Raw genomic sequence first — 26,305 nt, 5'->3', positions numbered from 1 at the left:
AATTACCTTTTTAAAAGAAAAAAATCGCAGCCAGCTACTTTTTACAGTGAGGATCTGAATGCAGTAACTACAAAAAAGGGATGCTGAATCGCGACTGTCCCTTTTTCGTCGTTAACATATCTGGACTACCTTAAGCGTGTCATCACGTCCACGGTTTTGATTAACGAGCCCAAGATCTTCTAACCTACCAAAAGATGTGTTCAGTGGAGCATTCCTAATTCTATCCAACTCAACTTAATGCGTGACATGAATGCAATTTCGAAGTAAAATCTTTTGAACTCTCTTGTTTTGAACACAAAGAAGTTTTTGCATTACATTTTTCATTTAACAAAATATTTACACAATAAATATTTATGATATTTATTGCAAACTGAACAATTATTGAATACCTCATATCAAATATTGACATATCGCAAATTAATTAATTGGCATCACAAACACATCATTTTCTACTGAATATTATTATTTGACTAGTTGTTTATGATTGATATTGATAAAAACAAATAAAATGGTCTCATATTTAGAACGTTTGGTGAAATGTAGTGTAATGGTATTCATTGATTTTATATGAAATTTAATCGGATACATTTGAAAAGTCCTGATTATATTTATTGATTTTCTTTTCAACTATGCTCAATACAACATAAATAATTTGAAATAATTGAGGACAATGTCCATAATTCGGGAGCGGATCAAGAGATATACACAAAAATTCACTGATTGGGGAAACTGTATTGACAGGAAACAAAATAATGTTATAAAAGCGACTTTGTCATAATTTTAGCATTACTATAGATAAGGAAAGTTTTCTCAACAAGCATACATCATCTGCCCATAGGTTATTACAATCCAGCTCGATATGTAAATATATAGAAACCATTTTATTCTGTTCTAAATTTGCGCATCAGGATAAATATTATAGGTAATATATTGAAATCAAAACAAATGAATCATAATTCAAATACAAGGGCATTTATAAAAAAAACTGAGATATATATATATATTCCAACTGGTGATTTTAATCACCAATCAATTGCGATGGAACATTGCATCGAACATTATTTAATTCATTTAATATGAATAATGCATCAATCAAAAATATGTTATAAACAGAGGTAGGACAGTGGATATGAAAATTTTGATCACGTTCAAAAATGTGTTATAGTATTAAATAAATATTAATTTTGATAGAAACATAAATTTCTTTCACTATTGTATCTTGTTCCTATTATATTATTATAATAGTACTTTAGCAATTCTTATAAATGACTTTAAAAATCTAATAGGCTCGAATCATATTTATTTTAGTGAAATGATACAATTCCAGTATATCTGCCAAAATAAAAATTCTTATTACTGAATTTAGACATACTCGTACCGGAAAACTTTCAGTGCCATAAAATATAATTTGAGTATTATATGCCTCAACCGAAAAACGATACTGTGAATCATAAAATCATCATTTCGGTCATAAAGCTGCCAAATCTAATAGAATAGAAGTCGGTTATATCCTCAAACTTTATCTCCTGGATTTTAGTAACTTCATTTAATATAACTATTTGTTCTAAATAACATAGATTCATTATATATGGAAAATATGCAATGTGAAATATCAGCCAGAATGGTCTAAAATGATACAAGTGATCAGGATCGGGTTTACTTCCTTTATTTCACGTATTTGTATGTAGGTATTTGAACTATTCCAAATCTTAACATATGAGACGAAATATTTGATAAATTTTTTTGTTACAGTATATCACGAAGTAAATTGTTTCCATTTAGGTAAGCAATTACCAGAATTATGTCAGTGAATTTTATGGAAAAAGAAACAAGAGATCAAATGAATATTTTCCAATGTATTTCTCAAGAAAATCGCTCTTACTAAAATCTAGTTTTTGTTTCTGAATACTCAAGAATTTCCAGTTTCACAGCTCTTTATAATTTTATTCCTATCTGTGGTCAAATAAAATATTTTTATTATCTCGGCATATGAAAGAATTAGAAATATTAATTGCTGTCAAGTATTTCAACAAATTGCAATGAAATTTTTGACCTGGATATTTTAAACTATAAAACTGAGTTTTCGTGATTCACTGAATCTCTATTGTTAGAGTAGATGATGAACAGAAAGAGTAAACTTAAAACCATTACTCAAAACTAATATTCCTGTAAACGGAGTCTCTATTTACTACATTTTAAGTCGCTAAAAATGGTTAGTGAAACGGTCCTGATCAAAATGACACGCTATGCCATTTTTTGAGAAATTTGAGAAATGAAATATTACTTCGAATGAGAATGAGAATATATAAGTACGATTGTAGAAACCTCTAGTTTATCAAATCTAATATATTTTCAAAAGATGTTATCAAAGAGCAAAAATAGGACACAAGACAATTTTGTGAACTAACGTCAGTCTTTCTTCACCAAATAATTTTATTTGTAAATATATAACAATGTAAAGTATTTATATCAAGGCACAGATTTTAAAACAGGTATAATCTAAATGGAATCATGTGAATTGGGAGCATTCCGCTATTATAAAACTTTTACAATTAAAATAAATTATATATACTCACCATAACATCGTTCAGAAGTTTATATAAATCTGGAACTTACCTGAAACAGAAAGAAGAATTATTTCTAAATCACAAATTTGTTATGCTAATCTGTGTGCTATACGTAAGAAGAAATGTTGATAATTATCTCTTTTTACACACTTTAAAATGACCCTCTGTAGGAAAAACAATTAATTTTAGAATCAGCAACGCTGATTAAATGGAGAAATATATGAACGTGGACTTTAGTCTCTGAAGACGATAATTTGCTTATCGAAATGCGTATCAAACAGTTAAATTGTTAGTGTTGGTGTAAACAGTGTGTTCTGTATGAAAATCACCAACGGTTCCGATAATTTTAGTTCAGAGAGGGAAGACAGAAGGCAGAAGAATTGATCGAAAAATGGTGAGTTATTTTACGTACCTTAAAATTTAAATTAATCACATTCAAAATACTGCCCTTTTTGTCTTACTTGAAACAAAAGTTAATACATTGTTCTGTATTCGAAATTCGTGACAGACACTTTAAAGACAATATCACTAAAGCAGTTATAGTGACATTACAAGTTGTCACTACTTGTTTCAATACATAAGACAAACTAGATGAAATAGTAGCAACGTAAGCAATTATAGCTATGAAAATTGGAGGAAATAGGAAAATGGCAAATATACATAATAGAATATGAAACAAGGGAGTATAAGGAGGAAAGGAAGCTATGAAAGGAAGAGCGAGCCAGAAGAAAAGCGATTCCAAGAAAGGGTGATATGACATTGGAAAATTTTTGGAGAAGAAGGTGTGCAACAGTAGTCATTTTTATATCTGAAAATTGACAAAATCGTACAAAATTAACTGGGCAAAAATCAGACTCAATGTATCAAGTATTGTGCCTGTCGCCGAACATTATCATTCTTCATCGACATTTTATATTATCAGAAAATATTACGACATGGCCGGTATCGTTAGAGAAAAACTGAAAATTGAAAATCATGTAGAGACATTGATCATACTTTATTTATCATTGCAATAAAAACGGTGTGGGTGTAGATAATTGAAGATACTTGAAAAAACTTTGTAAGTAACATTTTACTTCCAAGGAGACATAAAAAACTTAACGAATGTGATTTTCAGAATCTATGATTAGGATAATTCGATCATGATCTGAAGGTTCCGAAACAATTTTTCCTTTTTGATATAGAAAGATAGAAACACCTATGAACTATAATACAGCAAATTAGGGTCTATAAGCACAGGAAATTTAGAAAGTTATAAATAAATGCACAAAACTGAAATAGTACAAATATAAGTTGATTTTTAAATTTCAAATATCCATCGCGATGTTCGGACATGATACAAAAAATCATACAAAAATAAAGCCTCAATATTCGAAGTGTAGCCTATTGTATTCTATGGATTTAAAGCAACGTTCAACAAGCTCTTTGAGACCTTTGTAAAACCATTTTTTAAGCTTGGATGAAAAAAATTGTAGCACTGCATTCTCAACATCTCATTTGGATTCAAATGTTTCCTACACAAGAATTTTACCATGGGTCTGAATGAATACTTATCTGACGGGGCAAGGTTGAGACTAAACGCTGGATTTTGGAGTTTAACATCACCAATTTCTTCGATCTTATTCTGCGTAGCTTTGCCAGTATATCGGTTAAACATTGTCTTATTACAAGAGAACACGCTTTAGGTTAACTATACCTGGATAATATAAAAATGTATAATACGAACCTGAAATTTATGAGCTTTGCCGATTTTGAGAATAATCAATGGGAATTTGAAATAAAAAACAGATTATTTAAATTTAGAACAAAGTTAACCTATAAAAAGTGAAATATATAGTGAAATAAATAAATTTTAGTATACGTATTGATACTCCTACTCCTCTACGACATTTACCGTGAAGCCCGTCCTGTTAGGTTATGATTGGAGAGTCTAAAATTTGGTGAGCGCGGCAGATGTAAAAGTTCTTGAAAACCGTTTGATAGCCTCGATTTGTTTATATTGTTTATGTGACCAATTTCTATTAATGCCTTTTTATCTATTTGTTCACTTTCTAGAATTATTAGAAAACGTAAGTAATTCAGAAATGTGTGTCTAAATCCACCCCACGGTGAAAAAAAATTGGAAATGAGAAAAACATTACGATATTTGAAAAACGCATATATTTTCGTCAATATATAATAGTATATCCATCCAAAACTAGGGACATGAATTTAATTGCACAATAATTTTGTCTGTTCTATAATCCGCGGAATGAAAATCCCTAAGTCCAATCCAATCAAGTATTAAATGCACCAATTGAATGCAGAAGATAAAGTTTTCACTAATTGAATTTTGTATTTACTGTGAACATCATTAGAGAACAGAAATTATGTAGAATGTCTCGTTCTACTTTCTGCTTCTTCATATTATCAAATTTCCTTCAAGAGACAATAAATTTAGGAAAGCACGTACACATCAAAGTTTATTGGGAAACAGTTATTGGATAACTAGGTGATATAGGCATGATATATGTACAGGATCGATGTCTAGCCTACAGGTATTGCACATTCATCCGATCGTTACCGTTTAATAAAAGATTTATAACTCTATTTGTCTAATAATGTTCAGTGTACAGACACTATCGCTTCAAATCGATACTAAGGTTGTAAAAATAATATTGATAACTGATTTTGTTAAATTGTCATCATTTAAACGTCCATTTATAAAATGAAACAAATAAGAAGTGATGAATCTTTTAAATCATTCATAAGATAAACTGGTTGTTTGATGTTGTGTCGGAAAATGAGAATAAAAAGCTAAAGAATACACAAATATAAAAAAGCACACTACTGAAAAACAACTAACAAAAGATGGTTTTAGACAAAAATTCGCATTAAATAGTTATAGGCAAATATTTCTCCTTTGTGTGAGAACTTTTCTATTGAGTTATTATTCACCTCTTGCAAATAAATTGAATAGAATAAATGAGTTTATAAATAAACATCGCCAATGAAGAGTATTTCAATTTACACCAGAGATATTTTCACATTATTTCGATAAATTAATTTGAATTTCATTTATTTTGTCTGGTACGGATTTGGAACGTACTAACAAACGGATTTTCTCTAATCCTTCCTAGTTCGCTCTAATATGAGTTTCTGTTATTTTATTTATGTAGATGTAGGGATAGAGTTATCAACGAATACTTGGTGCCATGTTTTTTTTTTTCATTTTCTGATATAAATATTTCGAATGCAAAGCATTTTTAGATACATTAAAGCATTTCCTGTAGGAGTTGTTATAGTCTAGACGTACTTTTGTGAATGTATATCAATATATTTGAAATCAATTGAAATTGGTAATCTCGAATAGTTTCTAATTGGATAGTCTAGATGTAATTTATCAAAGCAAAAAATGATTATCCATGAACTATTTAACGAGCTATGTCTGATTGCATTGGTCGTGAAAATAACGTCAAAATAAATGTGTGGCTCATATCTGAAGCAGTTTTACATTTGTTAAATTTACCATTGACTGTAAAATTTCTAATTTTTCCTATATCTTTGTATTTAACTTGATTATATAGTTATCTCCGACTCCGCTATATTCCATTTAAATTTCTCACGGTTACCAATTTCGGAGGATAAACCTAACATTCTTCGTAAACAAAAAAAAAAACTAGATTTTTTCCTTCTAACATAACGATTAAATGTTCTAAAAATTTTATGGATTATTATGAGAAGTGGGGGGTAACAACAATAATCAAAAATATATAAAATATATGCGTTTAACATACAATGCTTCCTAGATGCAATGATATTTATTTCGAAAAATATTTACAATGATAATGACAGTTGTCAAAAAATAGTTCAAGTGCTAAAGACTGAAGAAATATTTAGCAACAGGATATCTGAAGTTGAAAACAAGCCATCGTTCCGTTTTACAACGTTTCAGCTTTTCCAGTTCTACTATGAATTTTTTATGCTAGGAATAATTTTATGATTCTTGGCATATAATAGAGATTTTTATGATCGTCTATGTCTTCGGAAACAGTAATAATATACTATTTATGGACTGTATGGAACAACATTGTTATTTAAGTTATTAATTTGTCTTAATACTTAAGTAGCTGTGCTAACTAACAAGAAAACAAAGGTAACTAAATTATTTGTCCTACTTTTCCATCACCAATGTTTCATATTTTATTCTACGCAATATGAGCAAAAACTACTTAAATCCAAATATCGGAAAATCGGAATTAAGCTAATTCATAATCTAATATCTGATATAAATTCACAGCAGTTAACAGAATAATTGGACTTTACAAGGGTCCCACACCTCTTACCGTATTTCTGTCATATTTAGTCAACAAGGGATTCTGCAACGAATTTCATGGTATTACTTTATAGCCTTTTCTATAAGATTAACAAAGGATTTGCTTTTCCCCTTAAAGTTTTTTAGAGGTGAAAATTATACAGAATTGAGTTGACTGAATAAGATGTTGTATAAGTGGATTGGGTAGCGATAAAATAAATGGAATATAATATTTGAAAGACAGAGTAAAGTAAACAACGAAAGTGCTATAAAGCCAAATTGTATTAGAAGAACCGCTTTAATAAGAATAGATTTTTCAGGTTTGAATATTTATTCGCGTTAAGGATAATATATTAGTTTCAACAGATTTGACGCTTGCATAATCCAATCAAGACGTAGATTGAAGGAAATTAGGTAATACGAAAAAATAATATAGATCGAAAATATCATAGAACTACTAGTAAATATATCAAAATATATTTTTTCCTCACAACTACTAACTTTGTATTAAATAGAATTAATATTGAAATATTTGGGGCGATTTGATGCAGTATGAAAATTGGAGGATATGGAGTCTATTTCAACCTACTTAAAACATTGATTTACAGCCTTTTTATCAATTCAATTCATAAAAATCAATAATAAAATAGGTTTCCATACTTCTTTCCGTTGTAATACTATCGTATTTGAAAATATTGGTTATTTTCTCGTACTATATTCATGGTTTTCACAATAAGCAATTTCAATTTTTGGGTCAAGCTTTTTTGTAGATGATTTTTGATTAGAACACTTTATATTCTTGTATACTATCACTTATTATGAATGTGTAATATTTGGAAGTATGTCGTGGATTGCGTTAAGTGAAGTTTACTTTTGTTCGTTGATTATACGCTTAACGTCTTATACAAATAAAAGCTCTTAAAACTTTTTCGGACTCTTGATATTTCTAAAATGTTACTTGTTCGACTGCTCCTCTTCAGTTTTGTGATAAGTTATTTGTTTCATATAACCAATAATGTTTTCCATTTTTAACTTTAAATATTCCCATTTTATTGTGTTTCCGTTATTAACTTATATTTTTTTATTGTGACTCCACAAGTTTCACCTTTGGCTGCTTTTGAAAAGGTCATAGCTTTCCAAGGAAAACTTGTATTATTTCTTATGTTCCTATAACCAAATATTTATTTGTTACTTCTGTTTTGTTCTATTTCGTCAATCTCATATATTCCTCTGATTGATTTTCTCTATCTATGAATCTTGTACATATAGGCTATTGACAAGATGACGACAAGTCTGCTTCTCTTTGTATTGAATTTGTAATTTTATTTTTTCTTCTCACTTCTCACTTAATAACTTTTTCTCCATTCGCATTTCACTCTTGTATTTCTGATGATAATGCGTTTACTTTACATATTAAATAAAATTCTTGTTTTTTTTTAAAACTTCTCAAAAAAGTCTCATTAGTATTCATAATTTTATTCGAAGCTCATCTTAATACCCATCCTACTTTTGCTTCATAATTGTACTATATATTTTTCACACCCTATACAATCATTACAAAACATGAGTTAACATGAGTTTAGTTAACTTAAATCAAGTTTCCTATCATCACTGTCAACATCCCAAATCTATCGTTTACAATAAACGGTATAATACTCGTAATAACATTAAATTATTTAATTAGAAATTACAAATTTTTGATGAAAATGGCCCCTAAATAAGTCATATTTTGCTTTATTTAATTTAACATTTGACTGCAATTCAAAAAGTTATACAGTTTTATACAGTGTGTGTTAGCGAGTAGAAGTTACTTCTTGAAAAAATTTCACAATCCTCGAAACTGCATTTTTGGTAATTTGGTTGTGATTTTTGTACGTATTAAATCAGTGACATGATTAATAAGTTAAATGTTATATTATTCACAATGATTTCTTTTTTGACTTTAAACAAGTGTGTACTTTCCACGATTTTCAAGTGAAGATATTTTTTTGGTACATTGTTGACCCTCTCGGAGTATTCGAGATCTGTAGAGTCATTCTGTAATCGAGAATCAAATATCCATTTGTGACCGATCGAAAGGATTTGTTTATTTAGGTTTGATGTGTACATATTACTGGGATAACTGCAATCTTAAATTTCCGGTGGGGGCAACTTTACATGTTACGAAAAATAAAAAAAAAAATTGATTGAATAGTCACAAAGAACCAGGGGCTGTATGATGAAAGAGTGCCTTGTCGAATGATGACAACACTTCCACTCAGCTATTTATATTGTTTTCGCCATATGTCTTACCTGTCAAAACTTTATGTAAATTTGACAGATTTTTGTTGTTTGACGAATATAAAGAAAAAAGTATTCAGTGTGTTAATTGAACTTTATTTTTTACGTGGAAAAACACTCGAGGAATATGAAGAAAAGTCACAATATTTTCCAGGAAATGTTCCATTTGAAAGTATGTATGAATATGCAAAACGTCGCTCAATTCAAACAAATGTTTGGATATCGTTTAACATAATCTAAGTGAATTTTTCCATCAATACGTCACTGCAGATAAAACTTTAATATAATAATCAACTCCATAAAAAAATTTATCCAAGAAATGTGCTCTGTATCAAGATATCTTTAAAAAAGAGAGTAAGTTTCAAGTTAAAACTTAAAATTAAAATGACCTTTTTTTAATGATAATTTCTTATTATTTTTATATTACTCTCAATCTTACTGGAAAACAAAAATAATATAGTATGTTATGATATAATTCTTTTATTTGACATGGTATTACTGTCTTTATATTTTATCCTTGCAGTATGTTCTTTGGTTTTACGACTATATAGTGATGGATCTTCGTCCAATAAAGCAAGCCGTAACACTTAAATATTGACTCAGACTTGATTATTGGTTTTATTACTTAAAACTTGTTATTCCCGCTATGTTATTTTATGCTGTCATTTCCCGTTTCCTGGAAAAACTTTTCAAGTTTTACACACGGTGTAGAGTGTTCTGAACTGCCGAACTATTTAATAGCATTTTCTTTGATTTAATTTAACGAAATGGGAGTACGTTTCCAATGAATGAAATTCACTCATCAATAATAACTACCTAACAATTCGAAAAAGGTCGCTACTGATAACATATTTACCTCAAATTTACAACGATCGGTTTCTTGACAATTAGAGAAGGGTTTGAATATCAGTGAAAATTTCACGTTTTCTAAACAAGAGGTCTGGAAAAGGCTGGACACATTAAATTATTCGAAAAGGAAGGGAGCAGAGAAGCTATTTCAAGTTCGTGCAAAAGGAAGGCAAGAGAAGATTTCAAGGCTGTATTAGAATAAATACCTACAACAGTCGCTGCAAAACCCTCCAGGTCAGATTCCTAAGAACATAGAAGAATTTCTCAGTAACGCATATGGCCAAACATACCGGATGACTGGTTTGAATCCAAACGGAGTAAAGGACTGTGTCTTCTTCGATTTAATGTCGTACAAATCAGCAAGTGAATTTTTGGATACATTCTTTGACTATTTGTTGTTGATGTATCGTCGAAAACGCAAGGAGGCTACAAGAACGAATAATTGTTGCAAAATTTGATTCTTTCTTCTACTTAACACAAGACCCTATGTATCTCTTCTTTACGAAATTTAGAAGTATGTCAAATTGAAATGTATACAAAAATACAAAGTTTTGATGTTAGCTCCAATTTCAATAAAAAATATTAAAGAACAATAATAATGTACTTGATATACTTAATACTTAGGTACTATTACATAAATATTGATTTTGAATAATAAACTATTCAAAGTAAAGTGGACTATTGATAGTTTTGGGTTGCGACAGAAAAATGCGGTTTAAATGAACGCTCAAATTCCAGCTACCAATTTACATGTCGGATTAGTGGAGCGAGTAATCTTGGTGACGAGTTTACCAACGCCAACGCCAATGCTTTCAGAAATTTAAAGTTTCAATTTTTCACTAGCTTTTAAATGCCACATACTTTCTCCATTCTGGTGACAATACATAATAAAAAATTGATTAAATAATTTTAATTAATTAACTCAATTTTTATGTCGGACAATATTACTACGAGAAACAAAGAAGATTCTTAATTTCATCAAAAGATGACGCGTTTTACCAATTTCAAAGTCATATTTATTGACTTCTAAATATTAATAAGTCAGCTGTGATTTCACATATGAATTCTTTGGTCTAGGATTTATCACAAAAATGCATTGACAATTGCGTGGGCGCCTTGCAATTAAATAATTGCAAGCTGAAGTCCGAATGGGGAATATATCATGACCTTCAGCCGAAAGAGGCTACAAAAATAAAATATGTCGATAGCTCAGTAATTTGATTGTTCTTTATGTTTTCAATGAATCGAATTCAAAAATAGATGAATTATATTCGCTGGAAATCGATCGGAAGTATTTATAGTTTTGATAATATTGTTTGAAACAGATAAAGTTTGACATGCATCGGAAAATTGAAAGTGAGCATTTCATTACAGTATGAAAATATCATTTCCTCATTTTTCTTGTTATCCTCCATATTTAAAAATGGAAATTTTAATCAGTTCATAATCTGCCCATAGTTGTGCATTCCTGCAAATATTTTTCATCAAATTTAGTTAAGAAATTAAGATACACATAGTAAATGACGTCAGTTTTTGCTTTGCTGTATCAATTATTAACCGTTTTTTATTTCAAAGAAGTAACTAGTTAAATTCGATAACGTTTAATGTTTGATTTGGAAATAATATAAATAATTTCGTAAAATAGGGTGAGCCATAGCCCTTACTACTACTCTCGGCTTCTGACTCTGACAAGCAATCTTCACGGTCGTCCAGGAATTTCAGCTTTCCTATTAGGTGTATAGAATATAACCATTAAAATCTTCTTAGACCCTTGTTAAATTATAATCTGACAAAGATATGGACTGGAATAGTTTCTCATGATTTTTCATCAGTTCATCTGGAGGTGAAAATCCCAAGCGTCAAGCTGAGATAATGCTCTCTTTAGTGGTTATGAATAAAGAGTAATAAAAGTTAATATAAGATTAAAATTGAGAGTAAGATTGATAAAAAATACATGTAGGATTCGTAACTGAAGAATAACATTAAAAACAATATTCATAAAATATAAGATAGTGCCAGACTAAAGATCTGGCTAAGGACATAATCTAATGAAGACAGATAGAAAAAATCAAGTACTTCACATTAGTAAGACATATGAGTTGATATGGAGTATTTACAATTCGATAAATATAAAAAAAGAAGTCGATAAACTTATATATAAGTTATTATCTCCCAAAACTCTATTGAGTATATCAATTTTTATCAATATATTCAATACAACCTGTACAACAGCTTTTATGTAAGCAGATATGATATAATCTGTTTCTTTTTGGATGTATAAAAGCTCTCCGAACATTTTATTATAAATGAACGAAGAACTGAAAAGTTCCAGATCAGAAAGTCATACAACCCCAATATCTCAGAGCAGGTGTAACCTAGGATGCTGTGTGCCGTTGTCGGATTATGCCTCTCCGTTCATCCTCCCACCATTCCTTTATCGATCTAACCCATATCAGTGGATGTTAGCTTCGGTATCACAAAAGGATGACGTTATATACATTCAGGAACGCGAATTGCTTGTTCCTGGATTTTTTCTTGATTTGATCGCTACCAAATGAAATGAGTTTTTACTTTCCAAATACTGTACAATATTTTCTTATGGAAACGGTGAAAGAATTTCCTCGAATAAATATCGAATTTCGTACGTGTGTGTCTGTTGGATATTATCTCGCAAAATCAATGATTTAAAACTATAGCACAGAATATGAATTGGGTCCAGACATGGACATTAAGATTATGGCATAGATAAAAAATTACAAAACTCGTTATTTTTTGCGATATTTCAAATTGAAAATATCGGTCTCTAGTTATCGATTAATTTTGAAACGATTTGAACATATTTTTTTTATATCTATAGGGTTTGGAGGTCGATAGAAAGGTGCAAAACTAAAATTCGAAATCCTCAGTATAATAAACTCACAGATCCAGCGCTGAATAGGCGGTTGAATCTCTAGATTCTTAAGGCGAATTCAAATAAATATTCAGTTAAGTAACTTTTTTTGATGCTTGAACTAAATCTTTAAAATACTTGAGTAAGTAGCTGATGGAGAAACGTTTTCTGAATTTGGAATAACAAGTTTAAAGGATAACAATTCTATTTCGAGATGGCTCTATCAAATTGAGAATCTCTTGAAATTAAAAAGCAGCGAATTCCATCAAAAAAGCGCTCTTTCAAATAATTATTTCGTTGTATGATGACTTGAATGATATAATCGAATACCATTTTCAATCAACTTGGGAAAATGTTGGAAATATTTCAATTCCAATAGGATAATTGCGTGTTTTAAGAAAAAAATAGTTTTTGACAGTTTATATACAACTATTATTATTATTTTTTTTTTTTCAATTCGATATTATTAAACTTTGATCAATCTGAAAAATAGTGTATAAATCGTGTTTTGCGCCAGAATATGAAAAAACACGACTAAAACACCTGATAAAGTTTCTTCTATGATGCCGAGAAATTCGAATATAAAACAAAAATGTTTTAAAAGTGTCGGTCGTTTTGACGATCCTGCGAGATGTAATTATTTTTGTTGTCGGGATCATTTTAATGTAAGTAAGATTCAAATTTAACTTACTTTATTATTTTGTAGTAATTAAGTTTATTATGCATTTAATTTTTAACGTGATAACGAGTAAGAACTAAATAATATTATAACAGCACACGCTTCGTTGCCGGCAACGATAACCTAATGATCATCAAGCAGACGTTTTTTTATGTAGTTAGAAATTTTTGCGTTTTCTAATTAGATATTCAGATATTTTTTCCTCACTTCTAATTGAATATATACTAGTATTTGGTAGTTAAAAAACTGGAAAATACTCCAAGTAAGGAGAAATAAAATCAAACATAGGTCGCTAAATCATGAAAAATACACGACACAATCCAGTTCTCAGTAGCAATATTCAAATTTCAACATTTAATATAACACCATTCGAAGTAAATACTTTGGGGTGCCCATTAGAAAAATTACCTAAATAAACTACTGATTTCAAAATTGTGGAAAATATTATAAACAACTTCTATTCTCTTCTGCATACTGCATTTTAATTTCTGCTAATGGTAAATTTGAAAAATACTCAACAACATGGAAACAGGAATGCCGAGCATCTAGTAACCACAACTATTCTCTACAATATACCATCTTGCGAAAATTGAATTTTGTAAGGTTATGTCACTGTTAATGTACTCCTATTTTACCAACCGCTTCAAAAGATAATTGTGTTGTATAGAATGAGTGGTAACAGGGAAAATGAGTTCAGAGTAAGTACAGTGACAGAACGGCTTGGAAAACCACGGAAAATTATTTCAAATATAGAACGGCGATTGATAGAATAAACAACAAAATCGGCGTTTTGTGCTTCGAAGTATTGTGACGATCTTGTGGATCATTATATAAATATGAAGATCAAAACTACAACAGTGGAAAAATTCGAGTAATATTTAGGTCTAATACAGTAAAAGCATAACAAAGGAATGACTAAATCAGGACAATTATTACATATGACAAAATAAAAAAGAATAATGCACAAAGAACCGAAAATTCGGAGAAGCAACTAGATAAGAAGAATTTTATAAATAATTATAGTTATATCGTGGAAGATTGGAAAGAAAACAGAATATCTGTGACTTTTATTATATAATAATACATCCATAAAACAATTCTAGATTGTGTGTTACTTACAACGTGGTTTAGTTCCATTGTTGGAGCACTATGGCTTTTAAAATATTAATTGAGCTACCACCCTAAAATTTCCTGTTTATCACGATATGATGAACTGACAAAGGGAAACTCTATAGTGCATTTAAAAATTAACGGAACACAACATACATATAGGAACAAAGCGAACTGTCTCGAACGGGAAAGTATGGAGTGAAACAAAAAATTTAACAACAGGCTTATTATTGCTATACCTTGTCCTTATAAAGATTTATCAAAGCAACAAATCATTCTCTACTACATTTATGATTGAAAAATATTGAACAAAAATAAAATTGGACTTTCTACTTAAAAATGATATAATCGTATAAATTTTTATTCCTCTTAGAAAAATTCGAAGATAGTTACCATACCATTGAAAAATATTATCGAAATATGCAAAAGTTATTAGGAAAGTGCCTAATCGCCCTCAGAAAATTCATTAATATTATTAGTTGCTAAAACTTGAACAGTTTCAGGGAAAAAAAGAAACCAGATTTACATAAAATTCAATATCTTCAAGTGAAGTGAAATTTTTTTCTTTGTACTCTAAACCGTAGTTGAAATAATGTATTAATTATTCATTTTAAATAAATCTTGATACATAAATACTTTTTCTTATATACTATTTTCAAATTATATAGAAAAATATAGAGCAAACAAAATGATAAAGAGATATTGCTTAATTTCGAAATAAAAACAGTGTTTGGTGCGAAATTGATCGGGCTATTCAAGAAATGTTCTCCGTTTCAATATTGTATCGCATAAATCAAAAACTATCTAGTTCTTACAAAATATAACAAATAAAGAATAAGTTATCCAAGAAAGAAATAATAGAATACCGGCGATGGTACTTGATCATTTAGTTGAAATTGCGCAATTTGCTCAATTTTGAAAATTATACTACCATATACTACTAAACGTCAACTTTTTAATAATATTTTGATAAAGACTTAAAGAAAAGTCGAAACGTCAGCAAATCTAAAATCAAGATAATTTATAAACAAAACCAGAGAAAGCAACTGATTTCTTGGCTAATGCCTAGACGAATATCTGAAGATCTCTGAAGATCGTGATGACCATTGAACTTTCTGTCGATTTCTTCATTCCGAATGGCTCGCAATCGATACTTATCGCCATCCTCACTTCCAACTGCTAATGTAGATTTCGATGGTATATGAGGTGTGTCAAATATATCAAAATAAGCGTTCGCTGGGGAATCTATGAACTACACGAACCAAATAGCGACGCTGTTTGACGAAGTCTCCAGTTAGGGTATCTACCCCGAAGAGGAGTTTGTTATAACGCCCTGATGAAACGTAATAACATCGAAGCTAGTTGGTGGTGACAAATCTCTCCTTGCGATTCATTAGAGATGTTGATATCGACAAAAAGGTCTCGCGTTTTAGAGGAGATGTAGTTCAATGTTCGTCGAGGCATTAGATTCCGCACCTGTTAATACTTATTGTACCCATCCATCTTCTGTCGTTCCACCTATATGTCTCAACCATCTCGCTCTCTCCGCTTTTATTATATGGTCTCACACAATTCTTATAGCTCTCTGTTTTTTCTTCTGTATATTCCATATTCTTTTATTGAGCCGTAAATCTTTTTTAATCATTGTCCATAGGTAACTGATGATTTCATTATTGTTTGGTACATTTTAGCTGTTCCCAATATTTATTTTGATTTCAACATTTATGATACCATTCCAGCTGTTTTTTACTATTTCCTCACCTTCGTCTAATTTATTTGTAATGGTGACTCCCAAATATTCGTTTGTTCCACTTTTCTCTATTCGGTAGCTATTATTTTGATTACAATTTTTAGTAATATCGCTATCTTCTTTGTCTTTTATTACCATGTATTTCATTTTTTTTTTTTTTTTTTCGTTGATCACTCCTCTTGCCTTCTCTTTCAATAGACAGTTTCAAGTTATTACCTGGATCTTGCTATCAGTACTAGGTCGTCCGTATATGCTAGCCATTGATGTGTATTTCTATAGATTAAATTTGGATTTCGATACCAATTTCTCTCAGTATGACTTCTTGGACTAAGTTGAAGAGGGTTGTGGATAATGGATCTCCCTGTCTCAGACCTTTCCCTATCTTGAATTGGTTGGAAGTACGGCCCTCCAAAATTACTTTACTATCAGTTTTTCGTATCGCCATTTTCACTAGTCTCTTCAATTTTTTTAGTGTATTTAACTTTTCCATTTCCTCATACATGGAAGTTGTATCATAATGACAATTTCGTCCATGGTCGATCTTTTTAGGTAGTTTTGCTAGAAATTTGAATGTTACATCCAAAAGCGCTAGTTATTGCATTCTTTTTGGCATCTTTTTTGTGGATTTTTGGATTGGTATGATTAATTCCTTATTTCAATTTGCAGAGATCTTCTCTTCTCCGTATAAGAATAAAATTACTGATAAGACAATTCCGAAAACTACTTTTCAGTTTTATTATTGGTTATAAAGTTTTTTAAACTATAATTTATTAGTTTAATTATGCCCAGTTCGAATATAAATTTTAATAAAGCCTAGCTTAGACAGTACTTTTTATTTTTGAAAAAAATTTTGGCCGAAGTAGTTCGAAGCGTAAAGTTTTTACTTATTATTTTAAACTGATTTTTTATGAGAACAGACCTATCAGACTAAATCATCACAAAAAAATATGAAGAGGTCTAAAAATTAAAATATTGGACTATAAAATGATAGGTACGTACATTCATACAATATATAACTTTCTTTTTAATATTTTATCTGCTTTTAAAATCAATCTGACATCACCGACCTTCATCTTTTGCTAAAAAAACAAAAAACCTTTATAGTGAATTGTCTGTTAAAGTATACAATGAAATCTTACTGTTTACTCTTCTATTATTATATCGAATACATCGAGAAGTTAAGGTTCCGGATGATTCATGTAGACATAAATACACATCCTTCTAACGGCAAATGTCCTGTATCAAATATCAAACGTTAGTGTATAAGTACAAAAAGTAAACAGTTGCTAACCTCTATTGAGGATTCAATACATCGTTATCCTTCCTTCCAGCCAATTCTGGAAGATGCGGAGGTAAAAATCCATTAAGGTGTCATTTTTCGTTAAGGTTGTGGTGCTCTTACAAAAATTTAATGAATTGTATATACATAACTAATAGATCGAAGTATCTATTTGGTCAATATGTTCTTCAATATTCAGGGTGATCACAATAATAGGTACTAATGATTCTACAGACTACTACAACTTAGATATTACAGTAGGGTTCAAAATACCATCAACATTACAATAACTTATTTTCTTTGAATAGTCCTTATTTGTAATTCCCTGTAGAACAACATATTAAGATAATAACAGTTATATACTAGACATCGGCATCTGGTTTAGAAGATATATTTTGCTGTGGAAACGTGGAGGTTAAAGAAGTATAAAATAATTTTTCAGTATAGAATAATAACAGAAGATTAATTAATTTTGTAAAATAAGTTTGAAAAACTAGGTCACAGTAATCAAGCGAAGGCGAGATTTGAATTTATTTTGTAAATACCGAGAACGTTTTTAAATGTAAGTTAAATTTTTTCTGAATTTGGATTGATTATGATGTAAAATATTGATCATATCTTTGTTGTACTCGCAAATAAAATCTTTCTATACAATAATTGCCAGAATTTCCGAAAACACCAAAAAATACTAGAGATTGAAGAAATTTTAAGCGATTATCTTACCTAAGGCAAACAGTAGAACTGCTAACTTGCAAAAAATACTGGAATTGGATTATTTAAAATGTAGTTGCAGATTATTCAATAAGGTATCACATAAGACACATACGATGTAAAAAAAAAAGATGGACTTTTTCTCAAGTGACTGCTGATGTGAATGGGAAAATGAGAGACTCTGTTGCAATCAAAAGAACTATTTAAAAAAGATATGTGTATCCGTGCTCATTTAAGTGGAGAGAATGAAGTGAAGAGGGCCAGATTGGTAATGAGCTCTTTTTAAATTGTAGATTATTTGGGAAGCCACTCTCCACATGTACGATATTTTGTACGAGACTCTACAATCTCTACATCTCATTGTTCTGCTTCCAAAATAGGCTATGTTTCTGGGGTTGTAGCAGATGCTCTTCTGTTTCCATGGTTTACTCGCAGAATCTGCAGTTGTCCTGGGCGATGTGTATCGTCTTAAGGTGGTATTTGACAGAAGACCAACCACCAGTTTCATGTCGTTTCTGGCCATTACGAGAATTTCATTAGACTCCTTAGCTGATATAGTTATACATCTTGTGGATTGTCTTGGACCTGGTGTGTTTCTCTAATGAGACTCTACCTGATTCTTTAACTATACGTTCAGTTCTTTATTAAGTGGCATCTAATGAGGCTACAGTAGGGTCCTGGTCTTGAGTATGGAGTCGTTGCCCCTTTTTGAATAAGAATAATGAAATTATCGAATATAAGTACTAAGTTTTCAAAATAATTTTTTCTTGGGATATGATATGATACAGTTGATTCATGGAAAGTTTCATTAACATTCACAGCTTTGGGACATTTCCTAATTTTTAGTTTCTTTGGTTTTATTCGAATAACCATTACGTATATAACTCAATTAGTTTATATATTTTTTTAAAAGGAATCAACCTACGACGCAATTGCATCTGCACGTGATAGCACGACATGTCCATCAAACAATATTTGAAAACTAATTGTTCTTGTTAGACAATTATGAATAGGGAGGAAGGAGTAAATACAACACTGACATACAAGCCCACACGCAAACACGCACACACTCACCATACATACTCTAAATCTCTTGCTTTGGTGTGTGGTGGACACGGTATGATTAATGTCGTCTAATGCTGAAATTATTCAAATTACTATGACTATGCAACTACTCAATGAATAAAATTTTAAATTGTGGAAATATATTTGAAAAATTTTTGCAGCGAAATTATTACGATTCATCAAATTATTGTTTTCATCTGTTATTTAGGGACTGAACAAAGCGAAGTCGCCAATAATAGAGGAAATTGGTGAGGTCGCCGTTGCTTATTAGTTCTGTGTCTCATAAAATGTCGTCTTTCTGATTTTTGCAAATATCCCATTTCCAAAAAACTTCAGTACAAATATTGCAAAGAATAATATTCTTCACAACCGTTGTATGAAACATTTTTTATAATACTCCGTATAACAGATTATATGTGCAGTTCTAAATAATTTGCATTTTTCGTGCATTGTCACATTCCATTTAATAATATTTTTAACTAGATAAATATATATTTCTCTATTACCTTATCTATTCGTATGTATTGTTCACAAATTAATGACTAAAGTACTACTATATTTTAATAATTTAAGGAGGATATTGATATGGACGAAAAGGTGGATGGACATCACGTTCTTTAGAGAAGATGTAATTCAATATTCGTCGTGGTATTAGCCAGTAGTTATTTTCTCTCCTATGAAGAACGTCAAACAATAATTCGAAATCTAAGATGTGACGAGTAGTTAATTATCTTGTTATGAATCAAATGATTCTTTTATACGAAGGATTCCCATATGGTGAGTAAGATATAATGGATTCATCAATATGTAAGCTACTCTTCAAATTTTTACATCCATCATTTTATTTGCGAATCAAATTAAAACCCCTTACACAAAAGATAAAATTTAGTGGTACTTGTAAATTATTGAAATTTTAAACATTCTTTTTTATAATTCATTCGTATAACCTGTCCTTTATATTTCAGATTTCAGTTTTCACTTGATATTTTCAACAGACGCATGCGTCATCAACTGAATTGCGTTGTTACATAGATAAACTCCAAAAGATCAGCGCAGTAACACAAATACAAAAACCACAATTAAAAAGGAGGGTGAAGATATATATATATATATATATATATATATATATATATATATATATATATATATATATATATTGAAAATGAATAACTATATAAAATTAACAGCGATATTAAGCTTTTAGAAATTAATTTAATAACCGAATATTAGAAACACATCCCGTTGTTGAAGTAATTTTAATAAGAATTGTCAATCGAATAACTTTAATCTGTTGAATTAATCATGGAGCCTGACGATAACAATCTATTACATTTGTCCTGTGATCAAAACAGAGTACGTGATTAAAAATTCTATAGAAACAAATCACTACCCTACGATTCTATTTTTATTAATTTCATAGAATAACACATATTAACGTGATAGATAGATTTGTTGGTTTATAATTTAGAACTCTATGCATTGAGTTTGCAATTGAGTTTTTCAGTAGGTTGTTGCCTATATGCTGAATATAATTAAATATCATTACCGAAAAAGCTTCGCACGAAAACCTATTTAATTAGTCGTGGAAGATAAAGTTAAAAAAGAGTCATGGATAACTGTTTCGGGAGCTTTGTTATCAATTTGAAGAATATCATTTTACCTTGCAGTCTTTGCAGTTGTGAACGATGGAATAATTCTGAGAACAATCATAGCGAGTGAGTAGATCAGCGTGGTTGCAGGATAGAATCCTGGCAAAGTTATCAACTTCGATGAGTCTGGTAAGAAGTCGATGGCAGGTGTTAGAGTCCCCGTGGAAGGCGTCTTCGGGGAGCGCCTTGTCGACAGCGTGTTCACAGCAGTGGGGCATCCGGAGTCGGTGCAGCACGTCACGCCTGCGCTGGGGCGGCACGTCTCCGCCGCAGACTTCCTCTTTGTGCGAATCTTGCAAGTAATGAAGGCACTGTTTAGATCTGTCTGAGGTTTGACAGGGCGGCGGACAGAAATTCGTGTCGTCGTGGGCAGAATTGCTGCAATAATTAGAATTAGATGATGAAAGTGACCACGTCGGAAAAGCGCCAACAACGTCAACACCGTCAACGACAACGGAGGAGACGTCGTCGTCGTCGTGTTTGGAGAGCGGTGACGATGAGCTGGTGACAGAGGTGAAGGTGGCGGCGAACGCCAGGCCGGCCATCAGGAGCAGCGATGACAGGCGGCCCGATCGAGGGGCCCGGGGCATTCTGCGGGACAGGGTGCGGTGGCGGCGACGGCGTCAGCAGCTACGGGAGCCGGGAGCATCGCTGCGGGCGGCCGGAGTGCCCCCCCTCGCGGCTCCGAGTGCCCCCGGGATCGACGACGGTGTGCCTCCGAGGCTCCCGGCTACAAGAAGGCTGCTCCAAACTCCAAGCGGGCCCCCCACAATCCTCGCTCATGCTGCATGCTTACCGCCGGCATAGAAGAACGAGGTACTGGAGGAGGTGCAGGAGGGCCTCCTAGACATCTCACATCACTCACTCTAAGACACTTGTCGCGTGACCGAAACTTTAACACATGAAACTACGAAACGTAGGGCCGCCATCTTTACACGAAGAGGTAAATGCGGTGTGATGATGGTCACAGTCGTCGACGTCCTCCCCGCCCGGGCCGAAGCTGTGGCACCGGCCGTTTCTCACTCGACACTGACAGCACCGACGGCGGCGCATTAGAGCGCCGGCGCCGGCGCGATCGATACCTATCGCCGCCCGCTTCTCATTTCATTCCATAAATTCACTGAGAGTCACCTACACAGTGAACCAAATTCCAATAAAAATAACGTAAAGCGCTTTTCTCTCCAATTATATTTAATGTAAGGTTTGAGTATTATTATTTTTTAAAACTATCGCTCTAAAATCAATATCTCATGTTCACAAAAAGATGCTGAAAGTTTCTTATAATACCTTTCTCTAAAGGTATATTTCGATTGTTAAAACTATATCAAATTTTGTACAATGTATTTTTTAAACAATTCAATTGCGATACAACGATTCGAAAGAAGCAATTCAATCTCTTGAAAAATATTCTAGTAACCGTCAACTCCAACAATTCTTTTCTCATATATTTCAAAATCATTTCGTAGGGAGCTTACAAAATCATTTTGTAAATTTGTGTATCCATATACCTAGTTTAAAATTTCGGTGTATCTAGTTTCCCAAAAGTTTAATGTTGAAATTAATTAACCACCCGTTTGATTACACAATCAAAATCGCATTGATTTCTTCCAGTCAGTTACCACGGCACCTATTCTTGTAATTTGTATACGCAAAGAAATCATTCAATTCCAGATCGGTTGGATACACACAACCGTCTACAATCTTCATTTTTTTACTTTGAAAATTTATCTAGTTTTACGTGAAACATATATCTTTCATCAGTGTTTCATCAACCAAATAACTATTATCAAAACAGGAATCGTCTTAGACTATCATGAGGTTATGCTACATGAGTATTTGAATCCTCCTCTCTATTGCATCAAGCTTTTTTTTGACATACACCTATCCAGCTTATTTCTTTGATATTCGTCTTTGGATAAATAATGGCATAATTTCCTTAAAAGTTTTCACTTACTTCTCATATGTCGAATTATAGTTTCAAATATAGTAGCTTGAGACGTTATCTAGAACTGCAGTACTTGATCAGTGACCACAAAAATTGTAATTATTTTTTAATTGTAGGTACTGAACATTTAATTTAGATAGAACTATCGAATCATAAAAATGCCCAAATGCCCAAAGAATGAATAAGAAATATTTTGTAAAATTTTGTTTAACATAATTTTGTTACTCATTGTGGTTTTCTTCTGTATATTGAAATTGTAATTTATTTGTATCTTTATTTAGTTTTATGTTGTTTGTTGATTAGTTTTTACAAACTTTCGTCAATAAAGCAATTCTCTCTCTCTCTCTCCCTCTCTCTCTCTCTATATATATATATATATATATATATATATATATATAAATAATACAATAATTTATACATTTTGCATATTATAATCAATTTTATATGATTAACTAAAGTCTGTATTTAGAATTGTGACACTAAGACGGTTAGTATTTGGTAGCTGAGGTCTGGTACTTTAATTTAGAATGATTGTGATGAGTTCCTACTCAAGCTACGATTATCTAAACATAACCTATTTTTTTCTGCTCATGATAAGAACCGAAACACAAAGCTTAAAACACTTGATAACGTCCCAATATAAAAGTGTTTCTTTTCAAATTGAATTTGACCGAATAAGGATTTACTTTATCATATATTTTGTGCCAAAAATCAGTGCAGATGGAGGAATTTAGGAATTTTTTAATGCTTTGTGGATTGATCTTCTTAAATTTCATTCTTCCTTTTCCTTTGAAATATACGTTGCGAATAAGAATTGCAATACCAGAATACTGGAATACCGATGTTTTGACCATTTGTACAATTTTGTGATACCGGTATTCACAGTTTCCCATAACATTTTTTCGGTATATACTAGTATTTCTTAATTTGTCTCCTCCATATATTCAGGGATAGTAAAATAGTATACGTTTTTGTTTTTATGTCTCCCTGCGGACGAAATTAATTAGGCTGTGAATACAAAGTTGCATTGGACAATAAAAGAACAAAATATGTGAATCGTCGAATGAGACGGACGATATTGCACACGCGCAATATTCGTAGTCTGATTCTCGTATCTGCAAAAAAATACAATTGATACATTATTTTGAGTTGAAATTTTAAAAGAATTATAAAATGAAATTGATGCATTTTGTAATTAGAATAACAAAAACAGTCCATTTCTTTATTTTTTCAGTTTATTTTTTTTTTTTTTTTTTCGATTGCTGCTATGAGGTTTTAAATTGACAGTAATAATTACAAATTATATTTACGCTCTTTCATGAAACTGTCAAATAACACAAAGAGCACTCGCGTTTTCTTTTTCCTGTTTTAACTTTGGTCCGATATTGCATTAGTTACCCACTAACTGGACGTAAATAAAGTTGATTCTATTTTTGAAATATTTTTAATAAGGAGAATGAAGGAAGAAGCTGAGACGTTACAAAAAAACCAAATAAGAACTTTCTCCAATATCAAAGTTAAAACGCATTCCCTCGCCACCAATAAAATGAATGTAATAATTATTTCAAATAGGTTTAAAATGGATGATGCTGCAAAATTAAGGTCATATCTGATAATTTAGTTGGAAACTAGTCTTATACAAGGCACTTATACATCCAAATAATTAACCAGAGATAATCAAAAACTTAAATATATTTTTTTTACAACTAACAGTATAGAGTTGAAATGGAACAACAATATTTACCGACTTAGTTACAATTTTTGAAAATTCCTATTTTGTTGTACTTCAACATGGCGTATATTGTGGAATTTGCCGAATAATATTTAGTTTAAAAGATTTGTTTTACTTTATTTTATTGCATTTTTTGGAAATCAGTAAAAACAAAGTTTGTTGTTCAAAAACCTTACATTGGGATAATTTCCTTAGTATCGAGAGTCCAATCAATACCACCAATATTAACTACAACCACAGACCAACAACCTTCCTTAGATAAACAACTCGAGTTTACGCTTCTGCGCCATCTCTGAGCTCATTAGTTGTACTAACGTACACGAAAACAACAGTTTACTTTCTGCTTTTGGCAGTATATTTCTAATTGTACCTTGATAACCTCATTCGACCAATTGTTTTTCAAAACAATTCAATGAATACAACTTCACTGAATTGTTTCAACAAAATAACTGGACGAAAGCTGGTCTTAAGGGTCTTGAAGCTTCTTTTCATTTTTAATTATGAGGAGAATGGGGCTTCAGAAATGAAACAAAAAAAGAAACAATGACAGTATTTTATTATATTCGTAAAAAATATGAAACAAACATATAGATCAATACCTACTTATTACAAAACTACCACTTTGTATTTGTATTTCAATTATCCATCCACATCTTTCAAAACTATCAATTTGTTTAAGTGAATGGATAAAACTATATTTATTATAATATTTAAAAGATCCCAAAGAAGAAATTTATAATTGTTACTTCTTAATTATTTTAAAACTATTCTGCTGAGATACAAGTGCAGTTTCTGTAACGCAAAAAAAAACGCAGCATGCTCTTCACACAGCAGTTACATATGTGGAAATTTGAAGGTTTACATTAACTTTAAAGAGATATCTTCTACGTCAATATAGTCTAATAGGGTTTTGAACCTTCAGCACAGATAGTTATGTAGACTCTTACCACGAGTATCTTGTAAGTACGCCCGCCTATTATACTTACCTTTGATTTTTTATGGTGTTTGAACATTTTGTCGAAATGAAAAGTTATCCCCCAAACCACCTATTTTATAGACGTTTTACACAGATGACCCAAAGTTGAATCAATTTTGTAAATCAAGTTCAGAGCCCTGAATGGATCTGCCAGCATAAATATACCCACACAGTCGAACAGATAAAATTGACGTGATCCATCTAAATATAAATGATCTGTGGCATCAACCATATTCTGTTCTGTGAATGTCCGAATGCCATAGTCCCTTGTGTTACCTAACATCAAATCTATGAACTGTATTGATGTATTTTAGTTGGACTAATGTACCCAAAGAGCGCACTACGTTTCATTTTCCCCTCTCGTACCAGCGAGTTTCCCTACCCTGGCTACAGCCTCAGATAATCACTACCCTCTGTCGACCGGTAGAAATTAAAATATTGATTATTCAATGTTCCATTACTAGAATATTATAAGCTGTATTGTATAGCTCGATGCATGAATCGTTGTAGGAAAACATTACGACGAACC

At 31.3% G+C, this 26,305-nt stretch overlaps 1 protein-coding gene across 1 annotated transcript in view; it reads right to left on the bottom strand.

Moving 5' to 3' along the window:
• Positions 1–22,244, bottom strand: part of LOC130451411 (uncharacterized) — a 90,199-nt gene extending 67,955 nt beyond the window's left edge. Inside the window, exon 1 of the mRNA XM_056790404.1 lies at positions 21,135–22,244. Coding sequence (XP_056646382.1) covers positions 21,135–21,713 — 579 coding nt within the window. The 5' untranslated portion in view covers positions 21,714–22,244. The remainder of the gene's footprint in view (positions 1–21,134) is intronic.
• Between the last annotated feature and the right edge of the window lie 4,061 nt (positions 22,245–26,305).

This window comes from Diorhabda sublineata, chromosome X (genome assembly GCF_026230105.1).
Source record: "Diorhabda sublineata isolate icDioSubl1.1 chromosome X, icDioSubl1.1, whole genome shotgun sequence".
Classification (NCBI taxonomy): domain Eukaryota; kingdom Metazoa; phylum Arthropoda; class Insecta; order Coleoptera; family Chrysomelidae; genus Diorhabda; species Diorhabda sublineata.
The sequence above is the reverse complement of the archived record's forward strand: the minus strand, read 5'-3'. Positions and strand labels throughout refer to the sequence as shown.